The 24,020-nt window shown below is 46.5% G+C and overlaps 1 protein-coding gene across 2 annotated transcripts; it reads right to left on the bottom strand.

Moving 5' to 3' along the window:
* Nucleotides 1-5,414: 5,414 nt before the first annotated feature.
* Adipoq (adiponectin, C1Q and collagen domain containing) lies at nucleotides 5,415-17,822 on the bottom strand. 2 transcript variants are annotated; one of them, XM_028875201.2, is made up of 3 exons: nucleotides 17,719-17,822; nucleotides 7,623-7,850; nucleotides 5,415-6,389 (listed from the first exon to the last, which is right to left on the bottom strand). In XM_028875201.2, exons 2-3 carry the CDS (start codon nucleotides 7,840-7,842, stop codon nucleotides 5,869-5,871), a joined length of 741 nt encoding a protein of 246 aa, XP_028731034.1. In that variant the 5' UTR covers nucleotides 7,843-7,850; nucleotides 17,719-17,822; the 3' UTR covers nucleotides 5,415-5,868. The 2 variants fall into 2 exon arrangements, with proteins under 2 accessions (XP_028731034.1, XP_037065720.1); XM_037209825.1 differs by lacking the exon at nucleotides 17,719-17,822 and adding an exon at nucleotides 7,978-8,065.
* Between the last annotated feature and the right edge of the window lie 6,198 nt (nucleotides 17,823-24,020).

The following is a 24,020-nucleotide window of genomic DNA, read 5'->3' on the forward strand; positions in this document are numbered from 1 at the left end:
TTCTTTATTCCTACTTGACCCAATTTTCTTTCAGCGTGAGTTGTTTAGTTACCTGAGTGTGTGAGCTTATCACAGTTTCTGTTGTTGATATCCGCCTTTAATTTATGTAGTCAGACAGGATGCAGGGTGCTATTTCAGTTTTCTCTAGCTGCCAAGTCTTTCTTTGTCCGCTAATACGTGGTCAGTTTTGGAGAAAGTTCTATGGTCTGCTGAGAATAAAGTGTACTCATTAGCAGTGGGTGGAATGTTCTGTAAATGTCTATTAGGGCTGGGCAGTGGTGGCGCACACCTTTAATCCCAGCACTCTGGAGGCAGAGGCAGGTGGATCTCTGTGAGTCTGAGGCAAGCCTGGTCTACAGAGTGAGATCCAGGACAGGCACCAAAACTACAGAGAAACCCTGTCTCAAAAAAAAAAAAAAAAAAAAAAAAAAAAAAAAAAAAAAAACAAAGCAAAACAAGACAAAATGTCTATTAGTTCCATCTAATGTATGACATTGTTTAACTGCAGCATTTCTCTGTCTAGCTTTTGTCTGGATGCCCCATCTATTGGCAAAAGTGGGATACTGAAACCACCATCACTATGTTAGGCTCAATATGTGGTTTTGAATGTAATGTTTCTTTTATGAGCTTGGGTGCCCTTCTGTTTGGCGTATAAATGTTTAAAATTGTAATATCTTCTTGGTGGGTTTTTTCTTCAAGGAGTATGTTGGGTCCTTCCCCACCTCCTCTGATTAGTTTTGTTTTGAAAACTATTTTATTAGTTACTACAATAGCTACACCTGCTTGCTTCTTGTTTCTATTTTCTTAGGACACCCTTTCCATTGTTTTACTCTAAGGCAATGTTTGTTCCTACTGGTAATGTGTGTTTCTTGGATGCCTCAGAAAGATGGATGCTGTTTTCTAAGGCTAGTTTGTGTCTTTTCAGGGGAACTGATGCCATTAACATTATCAGTGATTACTGAGCAGTGTTCATTAATTCCTATTATTTTGTTGTGGTAGCATTTTTTTTCTTTCTTCTTTGGATGAACTGTTCTGGGATTATTAATTCTTCTTGGGTGTGTTTAACCTCTCTTCAACCTTCTAGTGTCTTCTGCAGAACTGGATTGATGAAAAAAAGGGTTTGAATTTGTTTTTATCATGAAATTTTTTTTTCTTTCTCCCTTGGTTGTGACTGGTAGTTTCTCTGGGTGTAATAGTCTTGGTTGGTATCTGTGGTCTTTGTGAGCTTGTGGAACATCCACGCAGGTCCTTTCTGTTTTCAGACAGTCCACTGAAAAGGCAGGTGCTACTCTAATGGGCCTGTCTTCATATGTGGCTTAGGTCTTTTTCTCTTGCAACTTTTAATATCCCTTCTTTGTTCTGCACATTGTTTTGATCAGTACGTGCCATGGGGACTTTCTTTTCTCGTCTTGTCTATTCGGTGTTCTCTATGCCTCCTGCCCCCTTGCTGGGCATCTCTTTAGACTGGCAAAAATTTTTTTTTTTGATTTTGTTTAAAATGATTCTGTTTAAAATATTTTTTGTGTCGTCAATCTGGTTTTCTTCTCCTTCCTCTATACCTGTTATTTGTAGTTGTCTTTTCCTAGTGTGCCAGATTTCCTGGATGTTTTGTGCTTGGAATTTTTTTTTTTAGACTTAACATTTTCTCTTATTGATCTCTTTCTTCTACTTTATCCTCAGAATCAGAAATTCTCTCTTCCATGTCTTTTAATCTGTTGCTGAAGCTTGAATCTGAGGTTTCCATTGAGTTTATTTTAGTTTGGTTTTCCTTTAGTGATTCTATTTCTCTGCTATTTCTCTGTCTATTTTCATGTCTTAAATGGCTTTCCTCCTTTAATTCAACTGTTTGTACACTCACAAGTCTTCATTCGGGCATTTATTCACATCCTTCCCCCGCCCCCCCACCACCACGCTTTGGTTTTTCAAGACAGGGTTTCTCTGTGTAGCTTTGGAGTGTAGTGGGTAGCCATTCCAGCTTGGATCTGGAAGTTCCAACCCCCATTGAGACTCTGACAACTGTCACGCCTACCAGGTGGGGCCAGGGGAGGCGCCTGGAGACCCGAGAGCTGGATGGGCCAGCGCTCTCTCAGTGCGCTCTCTCTGTGCCGGGACGCTGAACGGTGAAGGTGTACTGTGCAGAGCTCTGGAGAACACCGTTGGACTGCAATACACCTTCCCCAGACCCTGCGACCTACCTTTCACTTAATTTGTGAGTTATGCCATTAAATAAATATCCTTTTAACTACGTGGAGTGGCCAAAATAATTTCTCCAATATTGGAGCCTGTCCTAGAACTCAATCTGTAGACCAGGCTGGCCTCGACCTCAGAGATCCGCCTGCCTCTGCCTCCTAAGTGCTGGGATTAAAGGCATGTACCATCATTGCCCAACTATTCACATCTTTTTTAAGGCCTTGAACATATTCATAATTGCTATTTTGAAGTCATTGGTGATTCAGATAAGTTGATTCTCTCAGGGAATATCACAGTGGAGTTGCTGGCCTCTGGGAGAGACATACTGTCTGGATTGTCCACCTTTTTTCCTTTGCGTTGGGAATAAACATCTGGAATTATGACATTTGTGGTATTGCTTTGCGTAGATATCTGGTCTTATTTTTGTTGGGTAGATATTTGGTTCTTCGGGTGCTCATGCCCTAAACTGGTAGGTTGTGGCCCAGAATGATGCTTGGTTTTCAGTCTTGGGTCACTCTGGATTTTAAGCTTCCAACTGTCACTAGTCCCGGATCTGAAATTCTGATTGGAGCTCTGGGTTCAGGCCCAACAGTCATAGACTGATGCAGAGGGTTGGGGGGTGGGTGATGGGTTAGTGGGAGGGGGAAGGGAACTGACTCTGGAGTTGGGATCCAGCTGGAGGATTTGGGGTCCAGCTCCATGAAGAACGGCAGAGGCCGAACTAGGGGCACTGTGGCTCCGGACAAGGATGGCAAGGATGGCAGCTAAAGGGGATGGTGGTGAGCTAGGGGGAGGGACTGAGTCGGACAGGCAGCAGGGGCTCTAACCACTCAGGAGGGAGCAGAATGGGGGAGCGGAAGGAGCCCACACATAGTGTTCCTGGGTCCCAGTCAAGTGCCATGTTTTTATTTTTTGCCTGCCTTGTCTGAGGTTGGGTATTCCGCCACTTGCAACATTGAGTCCTAATACTGTTTATCCTTCTCTTGATCCCAAATGTTCCTCCAGAAATAAAAAGAGAAGTGGTGCATAGCATAGTTTTACTTGCAGCACTGGAGTGGACCTTTATTTGCAGAAAATGGCAATAAGCAAGCACTTTAAAGGACAAAGCCCCAGCATCCTTACCAAAGGGAATCATCCAGAACATAAACTTGAAAACAAAGCAACATTTGCACGGACTTTTGTTTTTCAGTTTTCAAACATCTCTTGGCTTTACAGATGGATCAATTTTTAAATACCCAGATTCAGAGCTTGAGCTACAGCTCAGTGGTGAGCACTTGAGCAGTGTGTGAAGGGTCTAGGTTGATTCCAAGTACCACCTTTAATTCAGTCACGCATGGCTGCCCAGGGGCTGCACAGGCCTGCTGCTCACAGATAGAAGGCACAAAGGACTGTAGGACGTCATGATGGGGAAGCCAGGGAGGCCTACTCACATCCTTAACACACACTGAGAGCCGGGCAGTTTGTGTCAAGGAGGTCCTTCAAAGGCCAGCACTAACCAAGGTCTCGGGCCAAGTGTGTTTAACTAGCTCCTACGGCAGAGTTATCAAAGGACTTTGCCTCTTATAGAGAACCGCCTGTGTTTTAAGGTTTATTTGTTGGTCTATTTTATGCGCATATGTGTGTGCCTGAGTTTATTCAAGAGCACCACGTGCATGCAGTGCCTACAGAAACCAGAAAAGGACGTGGGATCCCCCGGAACTGAAGTTATAGGTAGCTGTGAGCTGTCCAGTGTGGCTGCTGGCATCGGAACCCAGGTCCTCTATGAGAACAGCAAATGCTCGGAAGCACAAAGCCATCTCTCCAGCCCTTCCACCTGTAAGTCTCGGAAAACAAGATCAATTCAGGGGTGCCGGCTCTTCCCCCACCTTGCCGGTGCTCATGGAAAGAAGGAGGCACATTCCTCTGTGCTTTTGGGTTTCATGACTTGTTTTGAAAGGACCAAGCAGACACCATAACAGGCTGCTCAGTCTTCTCTCAGAGATCAGGCCTCAATTTCAGTTTCCTGAGACTTGAGCAAGCAGTTTCTGGGAGGGCCAAGACATAGTCCTTGCAGTAGCTCCCTTTCTGCACGTACTCTGACCGCTCAAGGTTCAGCCAGTTGTTTACTGTCTGGGACCCCTCACCAACTTAGAGCTACGTGCATGGGTCAGTGTGAACGTGTGAGGCCAGCCAGCCTCCATGATAGCTCAAGGACAGAGCCTGGGACTTGTCCAGGCCTGCCCCCAAAATGATAACTGTAACCCCCAGCCAGTAAACTCAAAGATTACACACCCTCATCCAATCATATGATACCAAGGCTTGTACCACCCTGTTTGCAGTTTTTCCTTTTAAAAAGCCCTCACCCTGAGAGCTCAGGGCCGTCCTCCTCCACCCGCTGTGTTGAGTGTTGGACATGGACCAAGCCCGGGGTTGCTTGTTATCAATAAACCCCTGTGTGTTTTGCATCAGATATCAGCTCTGTGGTGGTCTTGCTCAAGGGTCTGGAGATTCGGCCACAACAGTCTGAGTGATAATTCTGCGGGTGTTGTGGAAAGCACAGCCATCCTTCACCTCAGTAAGAAAGGATGAAGCTATCCATTTGAACAGTGGGACTGGGTTATTAAAATCACAGTGTTCCTAAATGAGATGGCTCTTTGGATAAGAATGAGTATTGTAGAGACTGAACTGAAGTAAATTATGGGTATAAATGGGATTCAGGAGACTGTTCTTTTTTAAGCAATTGTCAAGGACCTTCAGAGGATTCGGGGGAAGGGGGCGCAGGGAGAGGATGCTCAGTCTTAACAGGCAATTTCTCCTAGTCTGAGGAGAATCTGTCTCACACACAGGCTTTCATCTGTGGAAAAACACAGAGGGAGTTGGATTGAGATCACATCAGAAAATCTCCTCTCCGGGTGGCCTTGAGGGATAGCGGGGCGGGGGGGCGGGGGGGAACGACACGTGAAGGTGGTAGGGGTTTCCCTAGCTGGAAGGAAGCGCAGGAGCGCGGACACAGAGGAGCGCATGCGCAGAGTAGGGAAGGAGCCAATGAGTATCAGTCCAGCTGGACCAGGACGTCGACATAGGACCACCTTCTCTGAGAGAGCTCTTCTGGAGGGAAGTCTTGATGGATGTCAACTGCGACCCTCAGATGAGGTGGACAGAGACCTCTACCAACACTATAAACAAGCATGTGCTTTTGAAAAATGGTCTCATCCAATGGGAACAGACCATGCTGTGGCCTTCACTTTTAGCTCTGCTATTTTAATAAGTGTAGGACTTTAGACATTCATAAACACATCCTAAAGACTCCAGCTGTGAAGAGAGGAGATCGTGTATTTCATGTGTACCTTACAGGATTTGTGTGAACATCTAGAGAGAGTGGACACAAAATAGCGTTGTCTACTTCCTTATAGTCAGTGAGGGTATGGTAAAACTCCTCCCTTAAACGTTATTTTCATTCTATTATTGCTACTATGTAAGAGTTGTGAAGACCAAGGAATGTTTCTTTTTCTGGACTAGGAGCCCAGAAAAGATTTTTTATGAAGTCATTTCATGAATGAATGAATACATGTGTGGCTAATATTCAGAACCCTCAAACTAAACCATAAAATCAATCTTTCGAGCTATGCTGGAAGCTTGTGGGCTGTTATTTGATTCTCGGGGTGCTTAGGCTATGGGGAAGCTCTGAGTTAGCTACAATCAGTTGGTGTCATGGTACAGAAGGAAGCCTGTGAAGGTACAGTCATTGACATTATCTGCATAGAGTCCGCTATGATTCCCATCTCCATACACCTGGAGCCAGACTTGGTCGCCCACCTCCAGGTGGAGGAGCACAGAGCCGGAGGCCTGATCCACGTTCTTCTCCTGATACTGGTCATAGGTGAAGAGAACAGCCTTGTCCTTCTTGAAGAGACTCACCTTCACGTCTTTCATGTACACCGTGATATGGTAGGAGAAATAGTAGAGCCCTGGAATGTTGCAGTAGAATTTCCCAGTGCTACTGTCGTAATGGTTCTGTTGGTTGTAGAAGATCTTAGTAAAGCGGATGGGAACATTGGGGACAGTGACTCCGGTCTCCAGCCCCACGCTGAACGCTGAGCGGTACACATAAGCACCTTCTCCAGGCTCTCCTTTCCTGCCGGGGATTCCAGGAAAGCCTCGGGGCCCCTCAGCTCCTGTCACTCCAACATCTCCTGTCTCCCCCTTAGGACCAAGAAGACCTGGAAAGTGAGAAGAGCTCTGTGACTGCCGGGAACAGAGCTGCCCAGGCTGGTTCCAGGGCCTCCACCCACAACCCATTTGACAGGACACGGAAGGATACCATCTCCACTTCTCACACCCTCCTCAGCTTGATGGGCTCCCATAAGTTTATCTCTCCAACCTTATTTTTTAAAGATTGATTGATTGATTGATTATGTACACAGAAAAGGGTGCCAGATCTTATTAAAGATGGTTGTGAGCCACCATGTGGGTGCTGAGAATTGAACTCAGGACCTCTGGAAGAGCAGTTGGTGCTCTTAACCTCTGAGCTATCTCTCCAGCCCCTCCAACTTTATTTTTAAAGTTATGAGTGAATGAAAAGATGAGTGAGCAAACTGATTAATATTTAGAACGTTCACACTAGATAATACATCCTGGTTCATTTGCTCTTTGCTTGACACATGAATGAGTTGGCCTGGTAGAGGCTCTTAGTAGGAGTCAGTTGGGGTCACGTTCTGATCATGAAGTATCCATTTACTCACTCATGTATTCATTCCTTCGTCTCGTACCTTTCCATGCCCCCCATAGCCCAGCAGGTTTCCAGAAATGTATCTCCTGTAAGTATCCACCATAGTTCATGTGCCCTATAAGTCCTTTGTGCATGGGCCAAATGACCACTGTGCCTGCCTTCTGTCCCCTCTGTCCAGATGTCCTCCTCCTCTGTTCTCTCAAGCCATCCTTGGAGGTGTGGCTCAAGCCCCGCCTCCTCAGCACAGCCCGATCATTGATCTGCATCCTCACCGAGTGCACTTTTCCCATACCCCATGCCTTCAGCATTTGCGCGTGTTCAGACTGGCAGGTTGCGTGTTGGAAGACACTGTGTCCTTTGCAACCACTGCCCAGAGTCTTGTCCATTATACTTGTCTTCTCAACTAAGCCAAGCATTCTCTAAAAGCTCGAGTGTTCCAGGAGTGCATTAAAAGTCCAGGTGAGTGCCAATGAGTCAAACAAGAGTTAAGGGGGAAAGAAGAAGAGGAATACATTGGGAATATGGACAAGGGTAGGCACAGGGAAGTAGAGGCAGAGAGAGTGAAGTCATGGATAGCTCAGTAGGTACCACCTTGTCTCTCTCAAAGAGGACCACTCAAGCCCCAGGATGCTTATGATCCACATAAAATAAGGTTTTGCTTCTTGCCTTAGCAAATGGTATCACACACCCTGCAAACCCCCACTCTGCCCAAGCCCCTTCGTACCTGCATCTCCTTTCTCACCCTTCTCGCCAGGAGTGCCATCCCTGCCATCACGGCCTGGTGTCCCATTGTGGCCAGGATGTCCTGGGATGCCTGCCATCCAACCTGCACAAGTTTCCTTGGGTGGAGGGACCAGGACTCCCGGCTCTTCAGCTGGGGTAACCTCAGCATGGATGGGCAGGACTAACAGCAACAGGACAGCTTGCAGCCACAGCAGCAGCATCCTGAGCCCTGCAATCAGCAAGTGCATAGCCGTGGGAAGGGCAGACCCGCACAGCAGACCCACACAGTACCTCCAATCAGGACCTGTGTCGTGTTCCATCCATCCTGCTCCAAAGGTCTGCATTTTAATAATCACCTTTCCTGTAGGAATTTCCCCAGCCCTGAGAAAATCCTTTCCAGAGTCCCGGGGAAGACGCTACATCCAGCATGGGGTTATCTGAGGGAAAAGAATCTATGCACACCAGTTTCTTACGTCCGTTTACTTTATTTCTCTATAACAAACTTCTGTCTACACAGCTTCAGCTCTGTTCTGACACTCAGCTCCTCTCTGTCCTTCTGTTTTCTGTCCTCTCATAGCCCTAGTCATAACTCAGCTCTTATTCTTTCGGTCTCATCCTCATCCCCCGTTTCTCCATCCTCCATCTTTCCTTCCTTTCCTCCTGATCTGACCCAATCCACCTACAATCTACAAAAACTTTTCCTTGCTCCTCACCCCTCAGCCTGAGCCACACTCTACAAAAACTCTGCCTTCTCCTTTATCCTCCAGCCATGCGACATTGCCCAGACCAGGAATTCTGCTCCAGTCTTTACTGCACCTGGTTATGAAAACAAAAAAAAAAAAACAAAACAAAACAAAAAAAAAACAACCTATTGTCCTGAATCAATAGCTCTGCAATGCCACTAGGCCTGAAGGAAAGGGATGGTCTGAGCCTCATTAGCACAAGAAACAAAGCTATGCATCTACAGCCCACCCGTCTCCCAGGCTCTGTAGGGGTGTTACCTAGTGGATCAGCAGTAGGTCTGAGAAGCTTATGCTGTTTGCCATATAGCCTAGTAGTATATGAGCACACAAGAAATTCATAGCAGAAGACAGCTGATATATTAAAAGCCGAGTAACACCAAATACTCCCTGATAAATGGCTTCCCTCTAGAAAAATTCCTGGACTTTTCTAGGTATAGCTTTATTATACACAGCTGAATCTCTATAATGTATTCTGTGGCTTGCAGCACTCTCCCAGAAGGCCTTCAGTGGCTACCCCAGTCCTCACCTCTCCCAAAAGGCCTTCAGTGGCTACCCAGTCCTCACCTCTCCCAGAAGGCCTTCAGTGGCTACCCAGTCCTCACCTCTCCCAGAAGGCCTTCACTTAGACATCCTTCTCTGAAATTTACAATGCATAGCATAATCTCCTGCACATAATCTCCTTTAGCTGCCAGATTGTCAATTCACAGATGGCAGGGATGGTCTGCTTCTAGTCTCCCCATCCTGACACAGCAAACATTCCAAGATCCTGTCCTGGGTTTTTTTTTTTTTTTTTTTTGTTTTGTTTTGTTTTGTTTTGTTTTTTTTTGTAGTTCTATTCAACTCTAAACAACTTCTCACTCCCTGGCTCTTCTTTTCTCCCTCGTTATCATATACACATGCACACTTGTGAGCACTTGTGTACATGAACACACACACTCACACTCACACACAAACTCTTTGGAGACTACAGGGAAAAAAAAGGCAACTCTAATTCTGAAGAATCTGTTTATTCTTTTAAAATGGAGAAAACTGCCAGTCAGTGGTGGCACACACCTTTAGTCCAAGCACTTGGGAGGCAGAAGCAGGCAGATCTCTGTGAGTTCAAGGCCAGCCTGGTCTACAAAGCAAGATCCAGGACAGGCACCAAAACTACACAGAGAAATCCTGTCTTGAAAAACCAAAAAAAAAAAAAAAAAAAAAAAAAAAAAAAAAAAAAAAAAAAAGGCAAAATCATCCTTCACCTGAGACGCTTCTGTTCCAACTCTGTCGTTTGCTAGTGTTTATGAACATCATTTAAAGTATATACATTGACAATCCATCAAGTGGATACAACCAAGATATGTGCAATTGTTTCTCTGTTGTTTTTTTAGCTTATTTCCACTTTAAAATATTATTTTATATTCTCAACAGATTTTTCTCATATATTGATTTTAAATTAATATTAAAATGTCCTTAGGCAGATAGCTTTTTCAAAAGTATCATTCTATTATGATATGTTCCCAGATACAAATTATTGGGACTTGAAAGCTAAACTTTTGTCCTTTTGGTTTTTGAGACAGAGTTTCTGTGTGGCCCCGGCTATCCTGAAACTCACTCTGTAGACCAGGCTGGACTCAAACTCAGAGATCCACCTGCCTCTGCCTCCCAAGTGCAGGAATTAAAGGCATGTGCCACTGTGCCTGCTTTAATCTTCTTTTTTTAAGGCTTATTTTTATTTGTGTATGTGTATGAGGCACATATATGAATGCCCTCATAGGCCAGAAGAGAGCATCAGATCCCCTGGAACCAGAGGGATGGATGATTATAAGCCACCATGTGGGTACCGGAAACCAAACCTGGGTCCTCTGGGAACATAACAAATACAAGATCTTAACCAGGGAACCATTTCTCCAGCCTGCCCAAACACTTTTAAGTCTTAAAAAAAAAAAGAAAAGAAAAGAAAAAATGTTTTTATTTTTGTTTGTGTGAGCATTTGCATGTGCTACGTGTATACAGGAGTCTGAGAAGGCCAGAAAAGGATGTCAGACCCTCCAGAGATGGAGTTACAGGCAGTTGTGACCTGCCTGCCCACTGTCAGTCCTCTGGAAGAGCGGTATGCTCTCTAAACCACTGAGCCCTCTCGTCAACCCCTTTTTAAAAATCTTTTAATACACATACCAACATTACAAGATGCCATGCTGCCCCCCAATAAAGTGTTAGTGTGCACAAGAAGGACCTCTCGCAGGCTGAGGGTGTAGCTCTGTAACAGAGCACCTGCCTAGCATTTGCAGGGGCCTGGGTCCTCAGCACAACAAAGGATAAACAAATAAGCAAGCCTTGCTGAATTACTCACACCAGCTTTGGGTATTCTCACACTTTAGAGCCCTGTGGTTCAAGCCTTTAATCCCAGCCCTTGGGAGACGGAGGCAGGAGGGTTTTTTGTGAGTTTGAATACAGCCTGATCTACATAGTGAGTTCCAGGACAGCCAGAGCTACATAGTGAGACTCTGTCTCAACAACGGAAGATGTTGTTGTGATGTTCTGTGAGCAAAATAAATGGTTTTCGTTCCCCAGTCATTAATAAATTATACATTTTATTGAGAGGGCTATCTCTTAATTTCCTCACTAAGTATCTCCATCTGTAAGTGTTCTCTGTTGGTTAACTTACTGAGTATCACAATGGGTTCCTTCTGCATTTTTATTTATTTGATCTGTTTTGGTTTGGGTTTTGCTGTGAGGGGGGAGGGGTCATTTTGAGAATGGGTTTCATGTAACCCAGCCTGGCCTCAAGCCTACTGTGATGGGTTCAAGATGGCCTTGAACTCCGGATCCTGTAATTGCCACCTCCCAAGTCCTGGGATTACAAGCAAGAGCCGCCATTTAGGTTTTGTTTGTTTGTTTGTTTGTTTGACGCAGAGTCTTAGTATGTAGCTCAAACTGCCTCAGAGTCAGGGCGTTCCTCCTGCCTCAGCCTCCACCAAACTGGGATTGCACGGGTGTAGCAGCATGCCTAGCTCATAGAAGGTCTGGTTGGTTTAGTCTGGAGGTTGTCTTTCACCCTCTATGGTGCTGAGACTCAAACCCAGGCCCTCACCGGTGCAAGGCAACGTCTCGACCACTCAGCTGCATGCCATCCCCTACGAACGCCTCTTCAACCAGCTTGTGTGAGCTCGTGCCACCGCGCTGTGACTTCTCCCGCACTGTGAAGATCATCCTTCGACTTCTTTGTCCGGGTTTTAGGTGTACAGAAATTTTAGAGTTCATGTAATCAGCTCTCTTAACCTTTGCTTTGCTTCCGAGCATCAAACGACCCTCTACCCCACCCCCACCCCCAGAGCTGAGGACCGAACCCAGGACCTTGCACTTGCTAGGCAAACGCTCTACCACTTAGCTAAATCCCCAACTCCCATTAAACAGTTCTTATCACAGGAAAGATTTGGTAATATTCCGTTTTCTTTCTGTTTCTTCTTTTCACCCTATCTATTTAAAAGACCACTCTTTAGCTCATCTGTGATATGTGTGTGTGTGTGTTGCTGTAAACTGTGGTGTAAGATCACTTTAAACACCTTTAACTAAATTCATCTTTCCACTCTCTATTGCTCGGACACATCATTTACTAAATATCCAGTTCTGGTATAACTGTAGATGAACTGAAACTGGCAGGTGTGAGGAGGAGAGGGCCAGAGACAGTGGCCTGGAGCAAGTGCTGCCCTTAGAGACCCTGAGTGTCAGCCCCAGACTGCCTCATAGTCTCTGTGTGCCTTTGTCGCCATCTACTGAATCTGGAGGGCTCAGGAGCAAAGTCTCAGTAACTGCTACAAACAAAATGAAGCAAAGCTTAGGTCTAGCTTAGAGCAAAAGAGGTAAGGAGGAGACCAGAGGAAAGTTCCCTGCTCCCCTTTTGTATTTAGGAAGAATGACTGTCCTGTAACTTTTTTATTACCGTCAGTCAGTCAGGTAGGTAGGTAGGTAGTTGCTTGGTTGGTTGGTTGGTTGGTTAGTTGGTTGGTTAGTCGATTGGTTGGTTAGTTGGTTGGCTGGTTAGCTGGTTAGCATGTGTGTGTTTACGCCTGTGGGTATGTACCCACAGAAGTCAGAGAGCACCTTGTAGGGGGTCAGTTCTCTCCTTCCACCAACTGGGTCCTGGGGAACAAACTCAGGTCATTAGGTTCAACATCTTTACCCACTGAGCCATCTCACGGGCCCTTGCTCTGAGACTTTAAAGATGTCATCCATCTTGTGTCGTCTCAGCTTTTGTCTTCTTACAGCTCCAGCAACCAAATTCCTGAGAACTTCAGCTCTCCTCTTCCCCCCAGAAGTGAAGAGGGAACAGTCTAAGAAGCGACAGTCTTTTTTTCCCAAGGGAAACAAGAATGCAGAATGTGTGGGCTAGTGTAAGCAGTTAAGGAGGACCTCCAGGATGGAGGGTGGCCCAGGACTTATCCCAAATGCTGGGAAGGAAGGCAAAGGCAGACCCCTAGAGTTTTCTGGTTCTCCCTTTCTGCTGGAAAATCAGCATCCTTTCTCACCTAAAAGAACACAGTCTTCCCCAACACCCCTGTGTTCTCAACGGTCTTCTCTCCCCTCAGGGGCAGTTGTTCTAGGAACCCCAAGAGTGGCATGGGGTGGAGGTACTACACAGTACGTATCCTTGGCTGTTTCTTTTTTAAGATTTATTTTTGTTTTTTGAATTATTGGAATATGCATGGGGGGTGTACCTGTGTCCAGGAGCCCTGGGAGGGCAGAAGGCACTGGATCTCCTGGAGCTGGAGGTACCGACGGGTGTGAACCGGGTCCTTTGCATGATGTTCTCTGCATGTGCTGTTAACCACTGGGCTACGTCTCCAGCCCCTAGACATTTGCTAAGGACAGATCCTAATTGAAGAAGGTTTCGTTTCCACCTAATTCTGGGTGGAAAGTCAGCTAAGGATAACCACCGAAGGACACAGAATGCATCTTTTTTTTTTTTAATTTGAAATTATTTCTGTTCTTTCCATAGACAAAACAATTGCTACACTTTGATTTTGAAAGACTTCTATTTCTGTAGGGGAAACACTATTGAATGGAACTGAGTACTGTACATAATCGACAGCTAGAGCACCCTACAAAGAAAACATTTTGGATAGGTCATGAAGCCAGATGGCGAGAATCGTGCTTTACATTTGGGGAGTCTTTGCATCTTCATCTCATTTAATCACCACAACCATCTAGGAGACAATATGGGGTACTCAGGGAAACCCATGCTCGGGTACAAATAATCAGCAAATGACCAGTTCTCACCATTTGTGTGTTTGCTGAAGACTAAATGACACCATGGACAAACCATGCTTAGCGGGGTGTGTGGAATAAGCTGGTGAGCAGTCAATTGACAGTCAACGACTGTCAATTACGTCTGCACTGATTTAGGGGTGAGGAAAGGGGGCTGCTGAGCGGTTAGGTGATAGTCCAGGATGCCAGAACTAAACACAGAAGGGGTGGAAGCTGATCCCTGACCTAGTAACAGACTCTCTGACACAGTCGAGGAAAAGTACTAAAGTCTCATACCTTGCCTTTTACTATCCCCCCCATGGGGGGAGGGAGGGGTGAGAGACAGAAGATTGTCAATCAAATGACCTGGCTTCTCAGCTAGCCCACTCCTCACTCTGCCCACATCTGCCTCCTTGGCTTTATGCTCTGCCTAGAAATGTGATTTCACAATAGGATCATGAGACCCACTTGGCAGAAAGTATGGAGTGTTTTATAAGCTTATAAACTGCTACACACATATGTGAGAAAAGAGAAGCAAACACATATTTATAAACGACCCACTCTGGACGGCTGTTGCGTTTCATTTCACCTACACAGCACCAGGAGGGAGACCTCCACGTGAGAGAGACATCTGGGTGCCAGAAAGGTCCAGTCATTTCCGCCCAAGCATAAGAAGCAAAGGAGGTAGAACCAGATCACCACACTGCCCTTCCCTATAGTTGCCCTCCTGGGAAGCCCCTCAGGAGTTATGCAAAGGAATGGCTTCCATGTGCCAGGATCCTAAAGGAGCACAGTACAGTGAAGTCGATGTGAAATTGCACTTTGACCTGCTGCCTTTCCAGCAGCAACAGCAGAGTCTTGTGAAACAACGCAAGGCGGGGCTTTCCTCTGGGACGAGCAGAGATGGCCACATTGAGAGAAGAGGTCACCGAATAGGATCTCAACGCCTCCAGCCAGCAAAGGCTGAACAAAGCGCACAAGAAACGCCAGAGCCAAAGGCGAGCCCAGGAATCCTCCCATCCTTGCTCTTAGAAACAGAAAGGCTGGGTGTGCACCTTCCTGCACCCGTGGAAGGGCTCCGCGCTAGGAGCCTTGACGGGCTAGTTATTTTCACCTTCGTGAGACTGCACAAGAGGGGAGGGAGTTGGGGAAGCAGGAAAATGAGCCTTGAGAGACTTCTGACTTACAGGCCAGCGTGCTCCGCAGCAGCACTGCCTCTGAGGTTGCCCACAGAGCTCGGGCCCAGTGTCCCACCCTGCTCAGTGGGGTCACAGGACATGAGGAACTTGAGTACGCTCTGACAGTGGTGACGATTCTGTGGAGTAGGTACTTCTTTTTGTTTCTTTGTTTTATGAAACGGGGGGGGGGGGGGCTCCTATGTAGCCCTGGATGTCCTGGAGCTCTCTGTGTAGACCAAGCTGGCCCTGAACTCAGAGACCCACCTGCCTCTGCCTCCTGAATGCTGGGTTTGAAGGTGTACACCATCACACCCAGTATAAAGTACTTTTGGCATTTTATCTTATTTAACACGCCTATACCCTTGCTTCTCACCGTGCTAATCAGGAGAACCTGAGACTTGACGAGACCAAGATGCTAGCTTACGATCATGCTGGGCGATGGTGGCACATGCCTTTAATCTCAGCACTCGGGAGGCAGAGGCAGGTGGATTTTTGAGTCTAAGGCCAGCCTGGTTTACAGAAAGAATTCCAGGACAGCCAGGGCTACACAGAGAAACCCTGTCTCAAAAAATCAAAAAGATCATGCAGTCTTTGGGTTGAATGACATGAAACAGCCATTCTTAAAACTCAAAGCGGCAGCTGAGGCTAGAGCCGTTACTTAGTATGTGTGAAACCCTACGTTCAACCCTCAGTACCACAAAAAAAAAAGTAAGTAATAAAAATATAAGATGGGTTAATATTGTCTGTTTCACAATGGTACAACCCAATCATAAATGGCCAGACCAGGAACTGAGTCACCTCTGTCTAGCTCCTAAAGAGATTGATTATCTGAAAGCTCTCACATGGCCTCAAGAAAACTGTTTGCATTCTTATGTCCTTACACACTTGTGCACACACGCACACTCTCCAGAAACTGGAAAAGCAGAGCATCCCTCCAAGAAGTTTTTAGCATGATTGACTCTTTTGCTTTCCAAATGTATAGCCTCCTAACCTCAGCAGAGCACCTGGGAGCTAACGGTCCTCTGGGTTGGCAAGTAAACGCAATGTTTGTCTCTGCAAACGCCTTTATTAAAAAAAAAACGACAAAAATAGAAGTGAGGGAAATGGCTCAGGACAAGCACTTCCTGGGCAAGCATGGCCACCTGAGTTCAGTCCCCGGAACCCACAGAAAAAGCCAGATGCAGCGGCAGAAATCTGTAATCACAACACTGCTAAGGCTGAAAGTAAGTGGAGACAGGAGGATCGCTCCAAAGCTCGTGGACTGGGCAGCCTGGCGTACACAGCGTGGAGGAGTCCACAAGGAAGAACCACCTCAAACGAGGTTGGAGGAGAGAACTGACTCCCCAAAGCTGTGCCCTGACATGCCCGATATAGAATGAGTGTCCCTGTACACATGTGGTACACACACACACACACACACACACACACACACACACACACACACACAAATACACACTAGATATTTTTAAGTGCTTAGAAGGTGGAGTTGATGGAGTGCTATCTGTGTAGGCAGGAGGACCTGAGTTTCGGTCCCGAGAGCTCGTCTAAAAGCCTGCCACCTTCAACCCCAATGCTGGGGTGGGTGTGGGGTGCCAGAGACAGGAGCCTCCCTGGAGGTCAATGACCAGTGGGTCCAGACTTCGTCGAGCTCCAGGTTCAGTAAGAGACCTTGTCTCTCTCGTCAAAAAATAAGGTGGAGACACCTCTGGCTTCCACGCGCACACGCATACATGCTCACTTGTACGAGACAAGAAACAAGCCCTGTCTCTTCTTAGGATTCCTCCAGACACGGGGAAGGGGGCCTGAAGGATCTCTTACTAAGCTTTGGGAACCAAACTGCTCCAAGAACCACGCTACGCTCTGGCCTCTTCCACTCACTAGCCCTCCTGCTCCCCAAATCCATCTGACCAAACTACCTTTCCTCATTTTTAATGGAGTCACAAGGAGAGAGATGGCTCTACCCTTGTGAGGCTCGATTCAAAACAACGGTTCTAAGCACCCAGGAGGCGCGGAGGCAGGTGGATCTCTGTGAGTTCAGTGGTAGCCTGGTCTTTGTAGTGAATTCCAGGCCAGTTGGGGATATCTAGTGAGACCCTGTCTTACAAACAAACAAACAAACAAAAATTCTCCAGATAAGGGAATTACATCCCATGACTCACAAGGGCTGCCTTGACTTCTCAACCCTCCATCCTTCATCTCATCTACCACCAGGGTTCCTACGCAGTGTTCACTGGGGCCAAGATTGGGTTTGGCAAAGACCGAGTGGGTCCAATGCTTCTGTCAGAAAATACCTTTCAAAATATGGCTTTCTGTCCAGATTGCCACCGTATTCCAGGCTCTTGCCTCTTTGTGTCACCCAATTCCCTCAAGCATCCTAAAATGTCTCATGCTGACAAATGTCACCAGCTCTTCAGACAACTGCCAGACGACACCCACTTTCCCCCTCAGTCCTGACAGTATTCCATGGCATCTACTCCGCACTTAGCTACTGAGTAGAGCTAAGTGGTGGGAACGGATTCTAAACTTCAGTCTGACATCACACCTCAACTTGGCTTCTCCACGCTTCCTCTTTGCCTGCTTCTATCATCTTAACTCACAAAGTTGAGAGGCAATAGATCCCTTTTGCCAGCTGAATTCCATCCGTGGGTGAACCCTCCCACCTCACTAACCCCCTGTGTTTTTCTCAGCAAGCACCTTGCTATCAAACAGACTGAGCAAAGTTCATTATGGTCTCAGGCATTTGGACCAAAGGAGATAACTCTTTCTCTCTTAGAGCTCTGAGGAACTGAGGAAGAGCCCAGTGCCTATCTGGCCCACCCAGTGCCCCCTTGATCTGAGGTTCTTCTACATCCATCCTCACACTACTACAGAGAACAAAACCTAAACACATCTCAGCCAGGATTAGGCATTTATAAACATCCAGCCAGGAATTCAGCAGAATTGGTCTTACCTTCTGGTGTAGTCTACTGTATGGATGAAAATGCGGAGAAAATGGCCTCATCTTATGAGTGAGTCTGGCAGTCCCCATTTCACCATTGGCCAGCCCAGGGAGGGAGAGCAGCCAGTGAGTGGGGCCCTTGCCCCTGGCAGCTCCCCTAAGTCTCCACCCCAGGGAACCTGGTTTAATCCAGTCTGGGTCTGGGAAGCCAAGTAGAGCTTTAGCCAAGCCCTCGTGGTCCCAGGCTTTGGCCGCGCTCTACCAGAGCAACAGATGGGGCAAGGGTAAGGACTACAATCAAAACAAGAGGCTTCTGAATGCAATGAGAGACGTCCTCAAGTAAACTGAATTGTTCAGTGATCAGGAGACCTCCCTGTCCGGCAAGTTTGCCTTGGTCAGTCAGCACACTAATTCTCACATCGTACTTCTGCCCATTGTGCATACGTAACTAACCGTGAGGCTATGAGGTTCAGACATCAGTATTTCAGAGGGGACTGTACTAGGATAAGAAGTAGAAGACATCCTCTGCTCTCTGGCCTGGATCCCATATTGAGAAAAGACCATGTATATCAGTGGTTCTCAACCTCCCTAATGCTGCGACCCTTTAACACAGTTACCCATGTTGTGGTGACCCCCAACCATAAAATTATTTTCATTGCTACTTTATAACTGTAATTTTGCTACTGTTGTGAATGATAAAATGTAAATGTCTGGTGTTTCTGATGGTCTTAGATGATCCCTGTGAAAAAGTTCTTCGACTCCCCCACCCCCAAAAGGAGTCATGACCCACAGGTTGATAAATGCTGATATATATGACTTCTGGCAGCTGAGGTACAGGAAAATTCCTGATGTGGTATACCTTTAATCCCAGCGCTCAGGAAGCAGAGACAAGTGGATCTCTGTAAGTTCAAGGCCAGCCTGGTCTATAGAAGCAAGTTCAAAGCCATTAGCAGCTCCAAATTCTAAAATCCACAGTCCCTATATAATTCAAGCCCAATATCACAGAAAGCTTACATTGACATCAGAGCACCATCTTTTAAGATTTTTCTAGTTCCAAATGTCAATATAAAATTTCAAAAACTAATTTTCTGTGTATAGATAAACCTCACCTTCCCAGCCCTTGGGAAGCCCAGCTCCAGGCTGACAGCAACCTGTGCACCAGCAGCAGTCACCGCCCGCTAAGCTATTCCTAGAGGGCTTGGGTTGGAAAGGCAATATCTTGGGACCTCTCCACAAATCCACGTCTTTTCTTTTTTCTTTTTTTTTCTAAGACCAGAGCTGGTTCTCAGGAGCACAAATCAGATTAATTGAATAACTGAATCATGATTCCAGAAGCTCTGGATGTAAGCAGCATCTTCAGTAAGACCTTCAGAAACAGAATGCAGCCAGGCGGTGGGGGTGCACACCTTTAATCCCAGCGCTCAGGAAGCAGAGACAAGTGGATCTCTGTAAGTTCAAGGCCAGCCTGGTCTATAGAAGCAAGTTCCAGGCCAGCTAAGGCTGCACAGAGAGACCTGTCTTGAAAACAAACAAAAAGAAAAAGAAAAAAGAAACAGAATGCTCCTAGGCCTAGACTGGGCAAGAGTCTGCTGCTGCTAACTACACCCTTTCACTGGCCACACAGAGCCTAAGCGTCTGCCTTTACTGGTAGATGGGACAGCATTGTCAAGCCCACCAAGAAAGGGAAGTCCAATCATGTTCTTTTATTTTTTTGGTTTTGGTTTTTTGAGACAGGGTTTCTCTGTGTAGCTTTGCGCCTTTCCTGGAACTCACTCTGTAGACCAGGCTGGCCTCGAACTCACAGAGATCAGCCTGCCTCTGTCTCCCAAGTGCTGGGATTAAAGGCATGCGCCGCCGCCGCCGCCGCCGCCGCCGCCGCCACCCAGCTTGCCTTCCTTTTAATACACAGATGTTTCTAGAGAAATCACATTAGGCCATGAAGATTAAGACCTGAGCCCCTTCCCAAGGGCTGTTAGGTGTGAATACATGGCTCTGGAAAATTCCCAGGCAAATTGTATCAAGCAGAGAGAGGGGAACTATAGTAACTCAAGGCCGTATCACTCTTTATCCTTAACGTAGCATTGTTCTTACTATTTTGTACGTGTGTGACTGTCTCTTGCTCCTTATTGGAATGTAAACATGCTGGAGAGGGGCTTTGCCTATTTGGGGTTACGTTCCCTCGCCCCGAGAGTAGTGCTTTGCACAAAGTAAGTAACAACCATTGAATCAAGGAATGAATGAATGGCCATGTTCATTCTTCCCTTGGAGATAGAGCTATGGTTGTCTCCCACTTAATGGAGAATCCAGAATCCAGTAAGAGCAAGAGAAACATACCCAAGGCATGAAGCTGGATCTCTCTGACCACAAAGGGCATATGCTTTCTCATGCCTCATGGCCCTCACCGCTCCTCCTTTATACACTCCAGAGTAGCTCTGGACACCTGCTCCCCACCCCCCACCCCCCGCCCCCCACCCCTGCCTCCCACCCCCCCATCTCCCACCCTGCTGCACTGCTGGTTTCTGCAGATTCTAACTCTTGCACAAGGTGGTGTGACTTTCACCCCAAAACTACACCAATACTTGGCTGGCTCTGGCAGTCAGCCAGTGGCATTGTGAAAGCCTGTCATTGTATGAGGCCTCCGGAGGATCTGCCTCCCACCACAGAGGGTATTATGTGGAAACAGATGCTCGCTTAGCGACTAGAAGGGGAAAACATCAAACCACACGCCTTGAGGTCAGTTTTTCTTAGGACAGATGTGTTACTGCCCAGAATGAAATAGCCACAGAAATTTGGTTATTTCCTTCAGGCTTTCATGTCCACAGTTCTAACCTTTGTCTCCATGTGAAGTAAGATACTTAAGCAAAAGGCCAGATGACTGAGTTCCCTTAAGTGTGGCTAAATTTTGCTATGTATTATTGCTTAATTATGACTCTAAAAATTTTTTTACTGAAATAACTAAACATAAAATCGTGTTTTGAGACATAATACTGTGGAAGAGTGGGTCTATCCTGCAGCACCCCAAATCCTGGAACATTCAAGAAATAAAAATGTCTTTGTCTTAGAAGAATAACTCAGTGGTAGAGTGGTACACTGACCCCCATCCCTATCCCTGGTACCAGGAAAGAAAATAAATAAATAAATAAAACAGCCTATGCGTTCTCCAAAGGCAGATCCACAGTTGTTCTTCATCCAAGGCAGCTCTGATGGGAACTGAGGTACCTGCGTCAGTGGTCAGCAGCCACCGGCTTCTTCTGCTAGACCCGTGCTGACTCAGGCCTGCGTGGTTTAGATGGGCAAACTTAGGCTCGTGTGTTGAAACTCCATGTCTTTGGACCACACTTGCATTTTACTTTTTAGAATTCTTTTTTTTTTTTTTTTTTTTGGTTTTTTGAGACAGGGTTTCTCTGTGCAGCTTTGCGCCTTTCCTGGATCTCGCTCTGTAGACCAGGTTGGCCTCAAACTCACAAATATCCACCTGGCTCTGCCTCCCAAGTGCTGGGATTAAAGGCGTGCACCACCGCCGCCGCCGCCACCACCACCCGTCTATTCCACTTTGAACACACTCCCTTTCATGCCCCCCATGTTGGTTAAGCGGCGGCGCAGAGTGCTGGATGTATCGGTGACAGAAGAGTCAGGAGCCATAGTTACCTTTCTAGAGCTTTATTGGGAGAGTGAGGATGAGAGAGAGAGAGAGAGAGAGAGAGAGAGAGAGAGAGAGAGAGAGAGACCGCATGGAGGGGGGAATACGGAAGGAGAGAGTGCGGAAAGAGAGGGCACACAGGGCACGCCCGCTTTTTAGGCTGGGACATAATTAAGGACATAATCCTTACACCCCACTCCCCTTTTCTCCCCCACCCCCCACTTGGGCTCTTCTTTCTCCCAGACACTCTCGTTTGTGTTTTATATATTCATACAGGGTTTTATGTAAGTTTATACAATCCAGGAGCCGCAGATGAGGGAACACCCACAACACTTGTCTTTCCGAGACTGGCTCCATTCACTCGCTGTAGCTGTCTTCAGTTACACACATTTTCCAGCACACCACGTAACCTGATTCTTCTGTACAGCTGAAAGGAATTCCACTGAGCATATCTAACCACATTTTCTCTAAGCAGCTTCTGTTGTTGGCCACCTAAACTAGTCCGCTGGATTAGAGCTGCAGGAAACGTCCGTGTGCAGACACCTCTGTGACCTGCTGACCTGGGTTAACACCCAGCAGTAGGTAGAGCCAGGTTGTGTGCGGTAGATCTATTTTTCCTGTTTTGAGAACCCTCCAGACTGATTTTCATAGAGGCTGGACTAGCTTTCATTCTCATCAGCAGTGCATAAGGGTTCCTGTTTGTCTACATCCTTGACAGAATTCATTGTTATTTGTTTTCTTATGAACGGTATTCTGACTAGGGGTAACCTGGAGTCACAACAAAGTGGGTTTTTTTCGTTTTTTTTTTTTTTTTTAAAGATTTATTTATTTATTATGTAGTGTTCTGTTTGCATGTATCCCTGCAGGCCAGGAGAGGGCACCAGATCTCATTACAGATGGCTGTGAGCCACCATGTGGGTGCTGGGAATTGAACTCAGGACCTCTGGAAGAACAGCCAATGCTCTTAACCTTTGAGCCATCTCTCCAGCCCCCCACAAGGTTTTGATCTGCATCTCTCTGATGGCTACTGTATTAGATGGAGTCATTTGGGAAGAAAGCCTCAATTGAGGAAATGCCCCCACCAGCTTGCCCTGTAGGTGAGCCTGGGAGGGCGGGCATGGTTTTTGTTTTGTTTTGTTTTGTTTTTCTTCCTTGATGATTGAGATGGGAAGGGCCAGCCCATTGTGGGCGGTATTACCTCTGGACAGGTGATCATGGATGACATAAGGGAGCAGGCTGATAGTGGGGGGCAGGGCACGCCTTTAATCTCAGCACTCAGGAGGCAGAGGCAGTCGGATCTCTGCTAGTTCAAGGCCTGCCTGGTCTACAAAGCAAGTTTCAGAACAGGCTCCAAAGCTACACAGAGAAACCCTGCCTCAAAAAAACAGAGAGAGAGAGAGAGAGAGAGAGAGAGAGAGAGAGAGAGAGAGACTTTGTTGTAACAGATTAGTAACACACATGGCATAGGCCTTTGTACAAAGGAAAGAATTTTGCATTCCAAGACTTAGATAAATAATAGGAATTTTTTAAAGGTAAAAAGGTTCTGGTGAACTCACTGGTTGAGCTCTTACTTTCTATATGCAAGGCTTGAACTAGATCCTTACCTGGAGAGGGTAAGAAAAGAGAAAAATTCACAGGAAAGGAAGGGAGGGGGAGGGAGCGGAGAAAACTTCTCTGAGCCTGCGTAGTTTTTGTTTGTTTTTTTTTCTGTGGTGTGGTGTGTGTGTGTGTGTGTGTGTGTGTGTGTGTGTGTGTCTTTTCCTTGTGGAAATATAGGAGACATTGCTGACCTCTTGCGTTCTCAGGCTGGTTCTGAAAAGCTCTAGAAATGTTAATTTGGTTGGTTTTTCTCTAATACCACATAAAACTCAGCATTTGGCATTCAGAACACCAAACTGAATGGAATTGGGGCCTTATTCATGTTCTCTACTAATAGGAATTCCAACCATACCCCATGGTCGCGCATGCCCGGCAGGACACTTAGTCATCTATCTCCCCCTAGTCATTTCTGGGTCATACATCCTGTGTGACTCATGCCTCATGGTTGCATGGTCACGTAGTCACATGGACGTGACTTCGTGATCTCTGCACATGTGCGCAGATGCATCCTGGCCTTTATAAGGCAGCGCCATGACCTCCCTCTCTCTCTGCACCTCTCCTTCTGTCTCTCTTTCTGCCAGACCTGGCATCTCCTGTCCTATCCCCTCTTCTCTCAAACAAAGCCCATTCTAACTCTGGTAACCATGGCTCATGACTCTTTCGCTCGTGATTCTTCCACTGAACAACCAGTGTCATTATCCTTTTATCTACTTAATATTGGGAACCTTAAGGCAACATTAAAAAGCTGTAAGAGAAGGCAGGCAGTGGTGGCCCACACCTTTAATCCCATCACTAGGGAGGCAGAGGCAGGTGGATCTCTGTGAGTTTGAGGCCAGCCTGGTCTACAGAGCTAGTTTCAGGACAGCTAGTGCTGTTATGCAGAGAAACTCTTGTCTAGAAAACAAAACAAAGCAAAACAAAAAAGCTATAAGGGGTCTGAATTGTAACAAGCCCCAGACCTTAGCACAATGGACGCCATGATGGAAGTACCATTCAGGCTTGGAACCCAGCACATAAGCAGCAACACCTGCCAAAACAAAGACAAAGACCTGCACCATCCAAGTCCACAGTTCTG

The sequence above is a fragment of the Peromyscus leucopus genome, chromosome 12 (assembly GCF_004664715.2).
Source record: "Peromyscus leucopus breed LL Stock chromosome 12, UCI_PerLeu_2.1, whole genome shotgun sequence".
Lineage (NCBI taxonomy): Eukaryota > Metazoa > Chordata > Mammalia > Rodentia > Cricetidae > Peromyscus > Peromyscus leucopus.

What these genes read in the sequence shown, in the direction of transcription:
- Adipoq (XM_037209825.1), bottom strand. Translation starts at nt 8,050, where the DNA reads ATGCTGGATGTAGCGTCTTCCCCGGGACTCTGGAAAGGATTTTCTCAG. An exon ending in GGGAAATTCCTACAGGAAAG is followed by an intron (nt 7,851 to 7,977) that starts GTGATTATTAAA and finishes TGCTGATTGCAG; the next exon opens with GGCTCAGGATGCTGCTGCTG. An exon ending in GGGTGAGAAAGGAGATGCAG is followed by an intron (nt 6,390 to 7,622) that starts GTACGAAGGGGC and finishes CTCACTTTCCAG; the next exon opens with GTCTTCTTGGTCCTAAGGGG.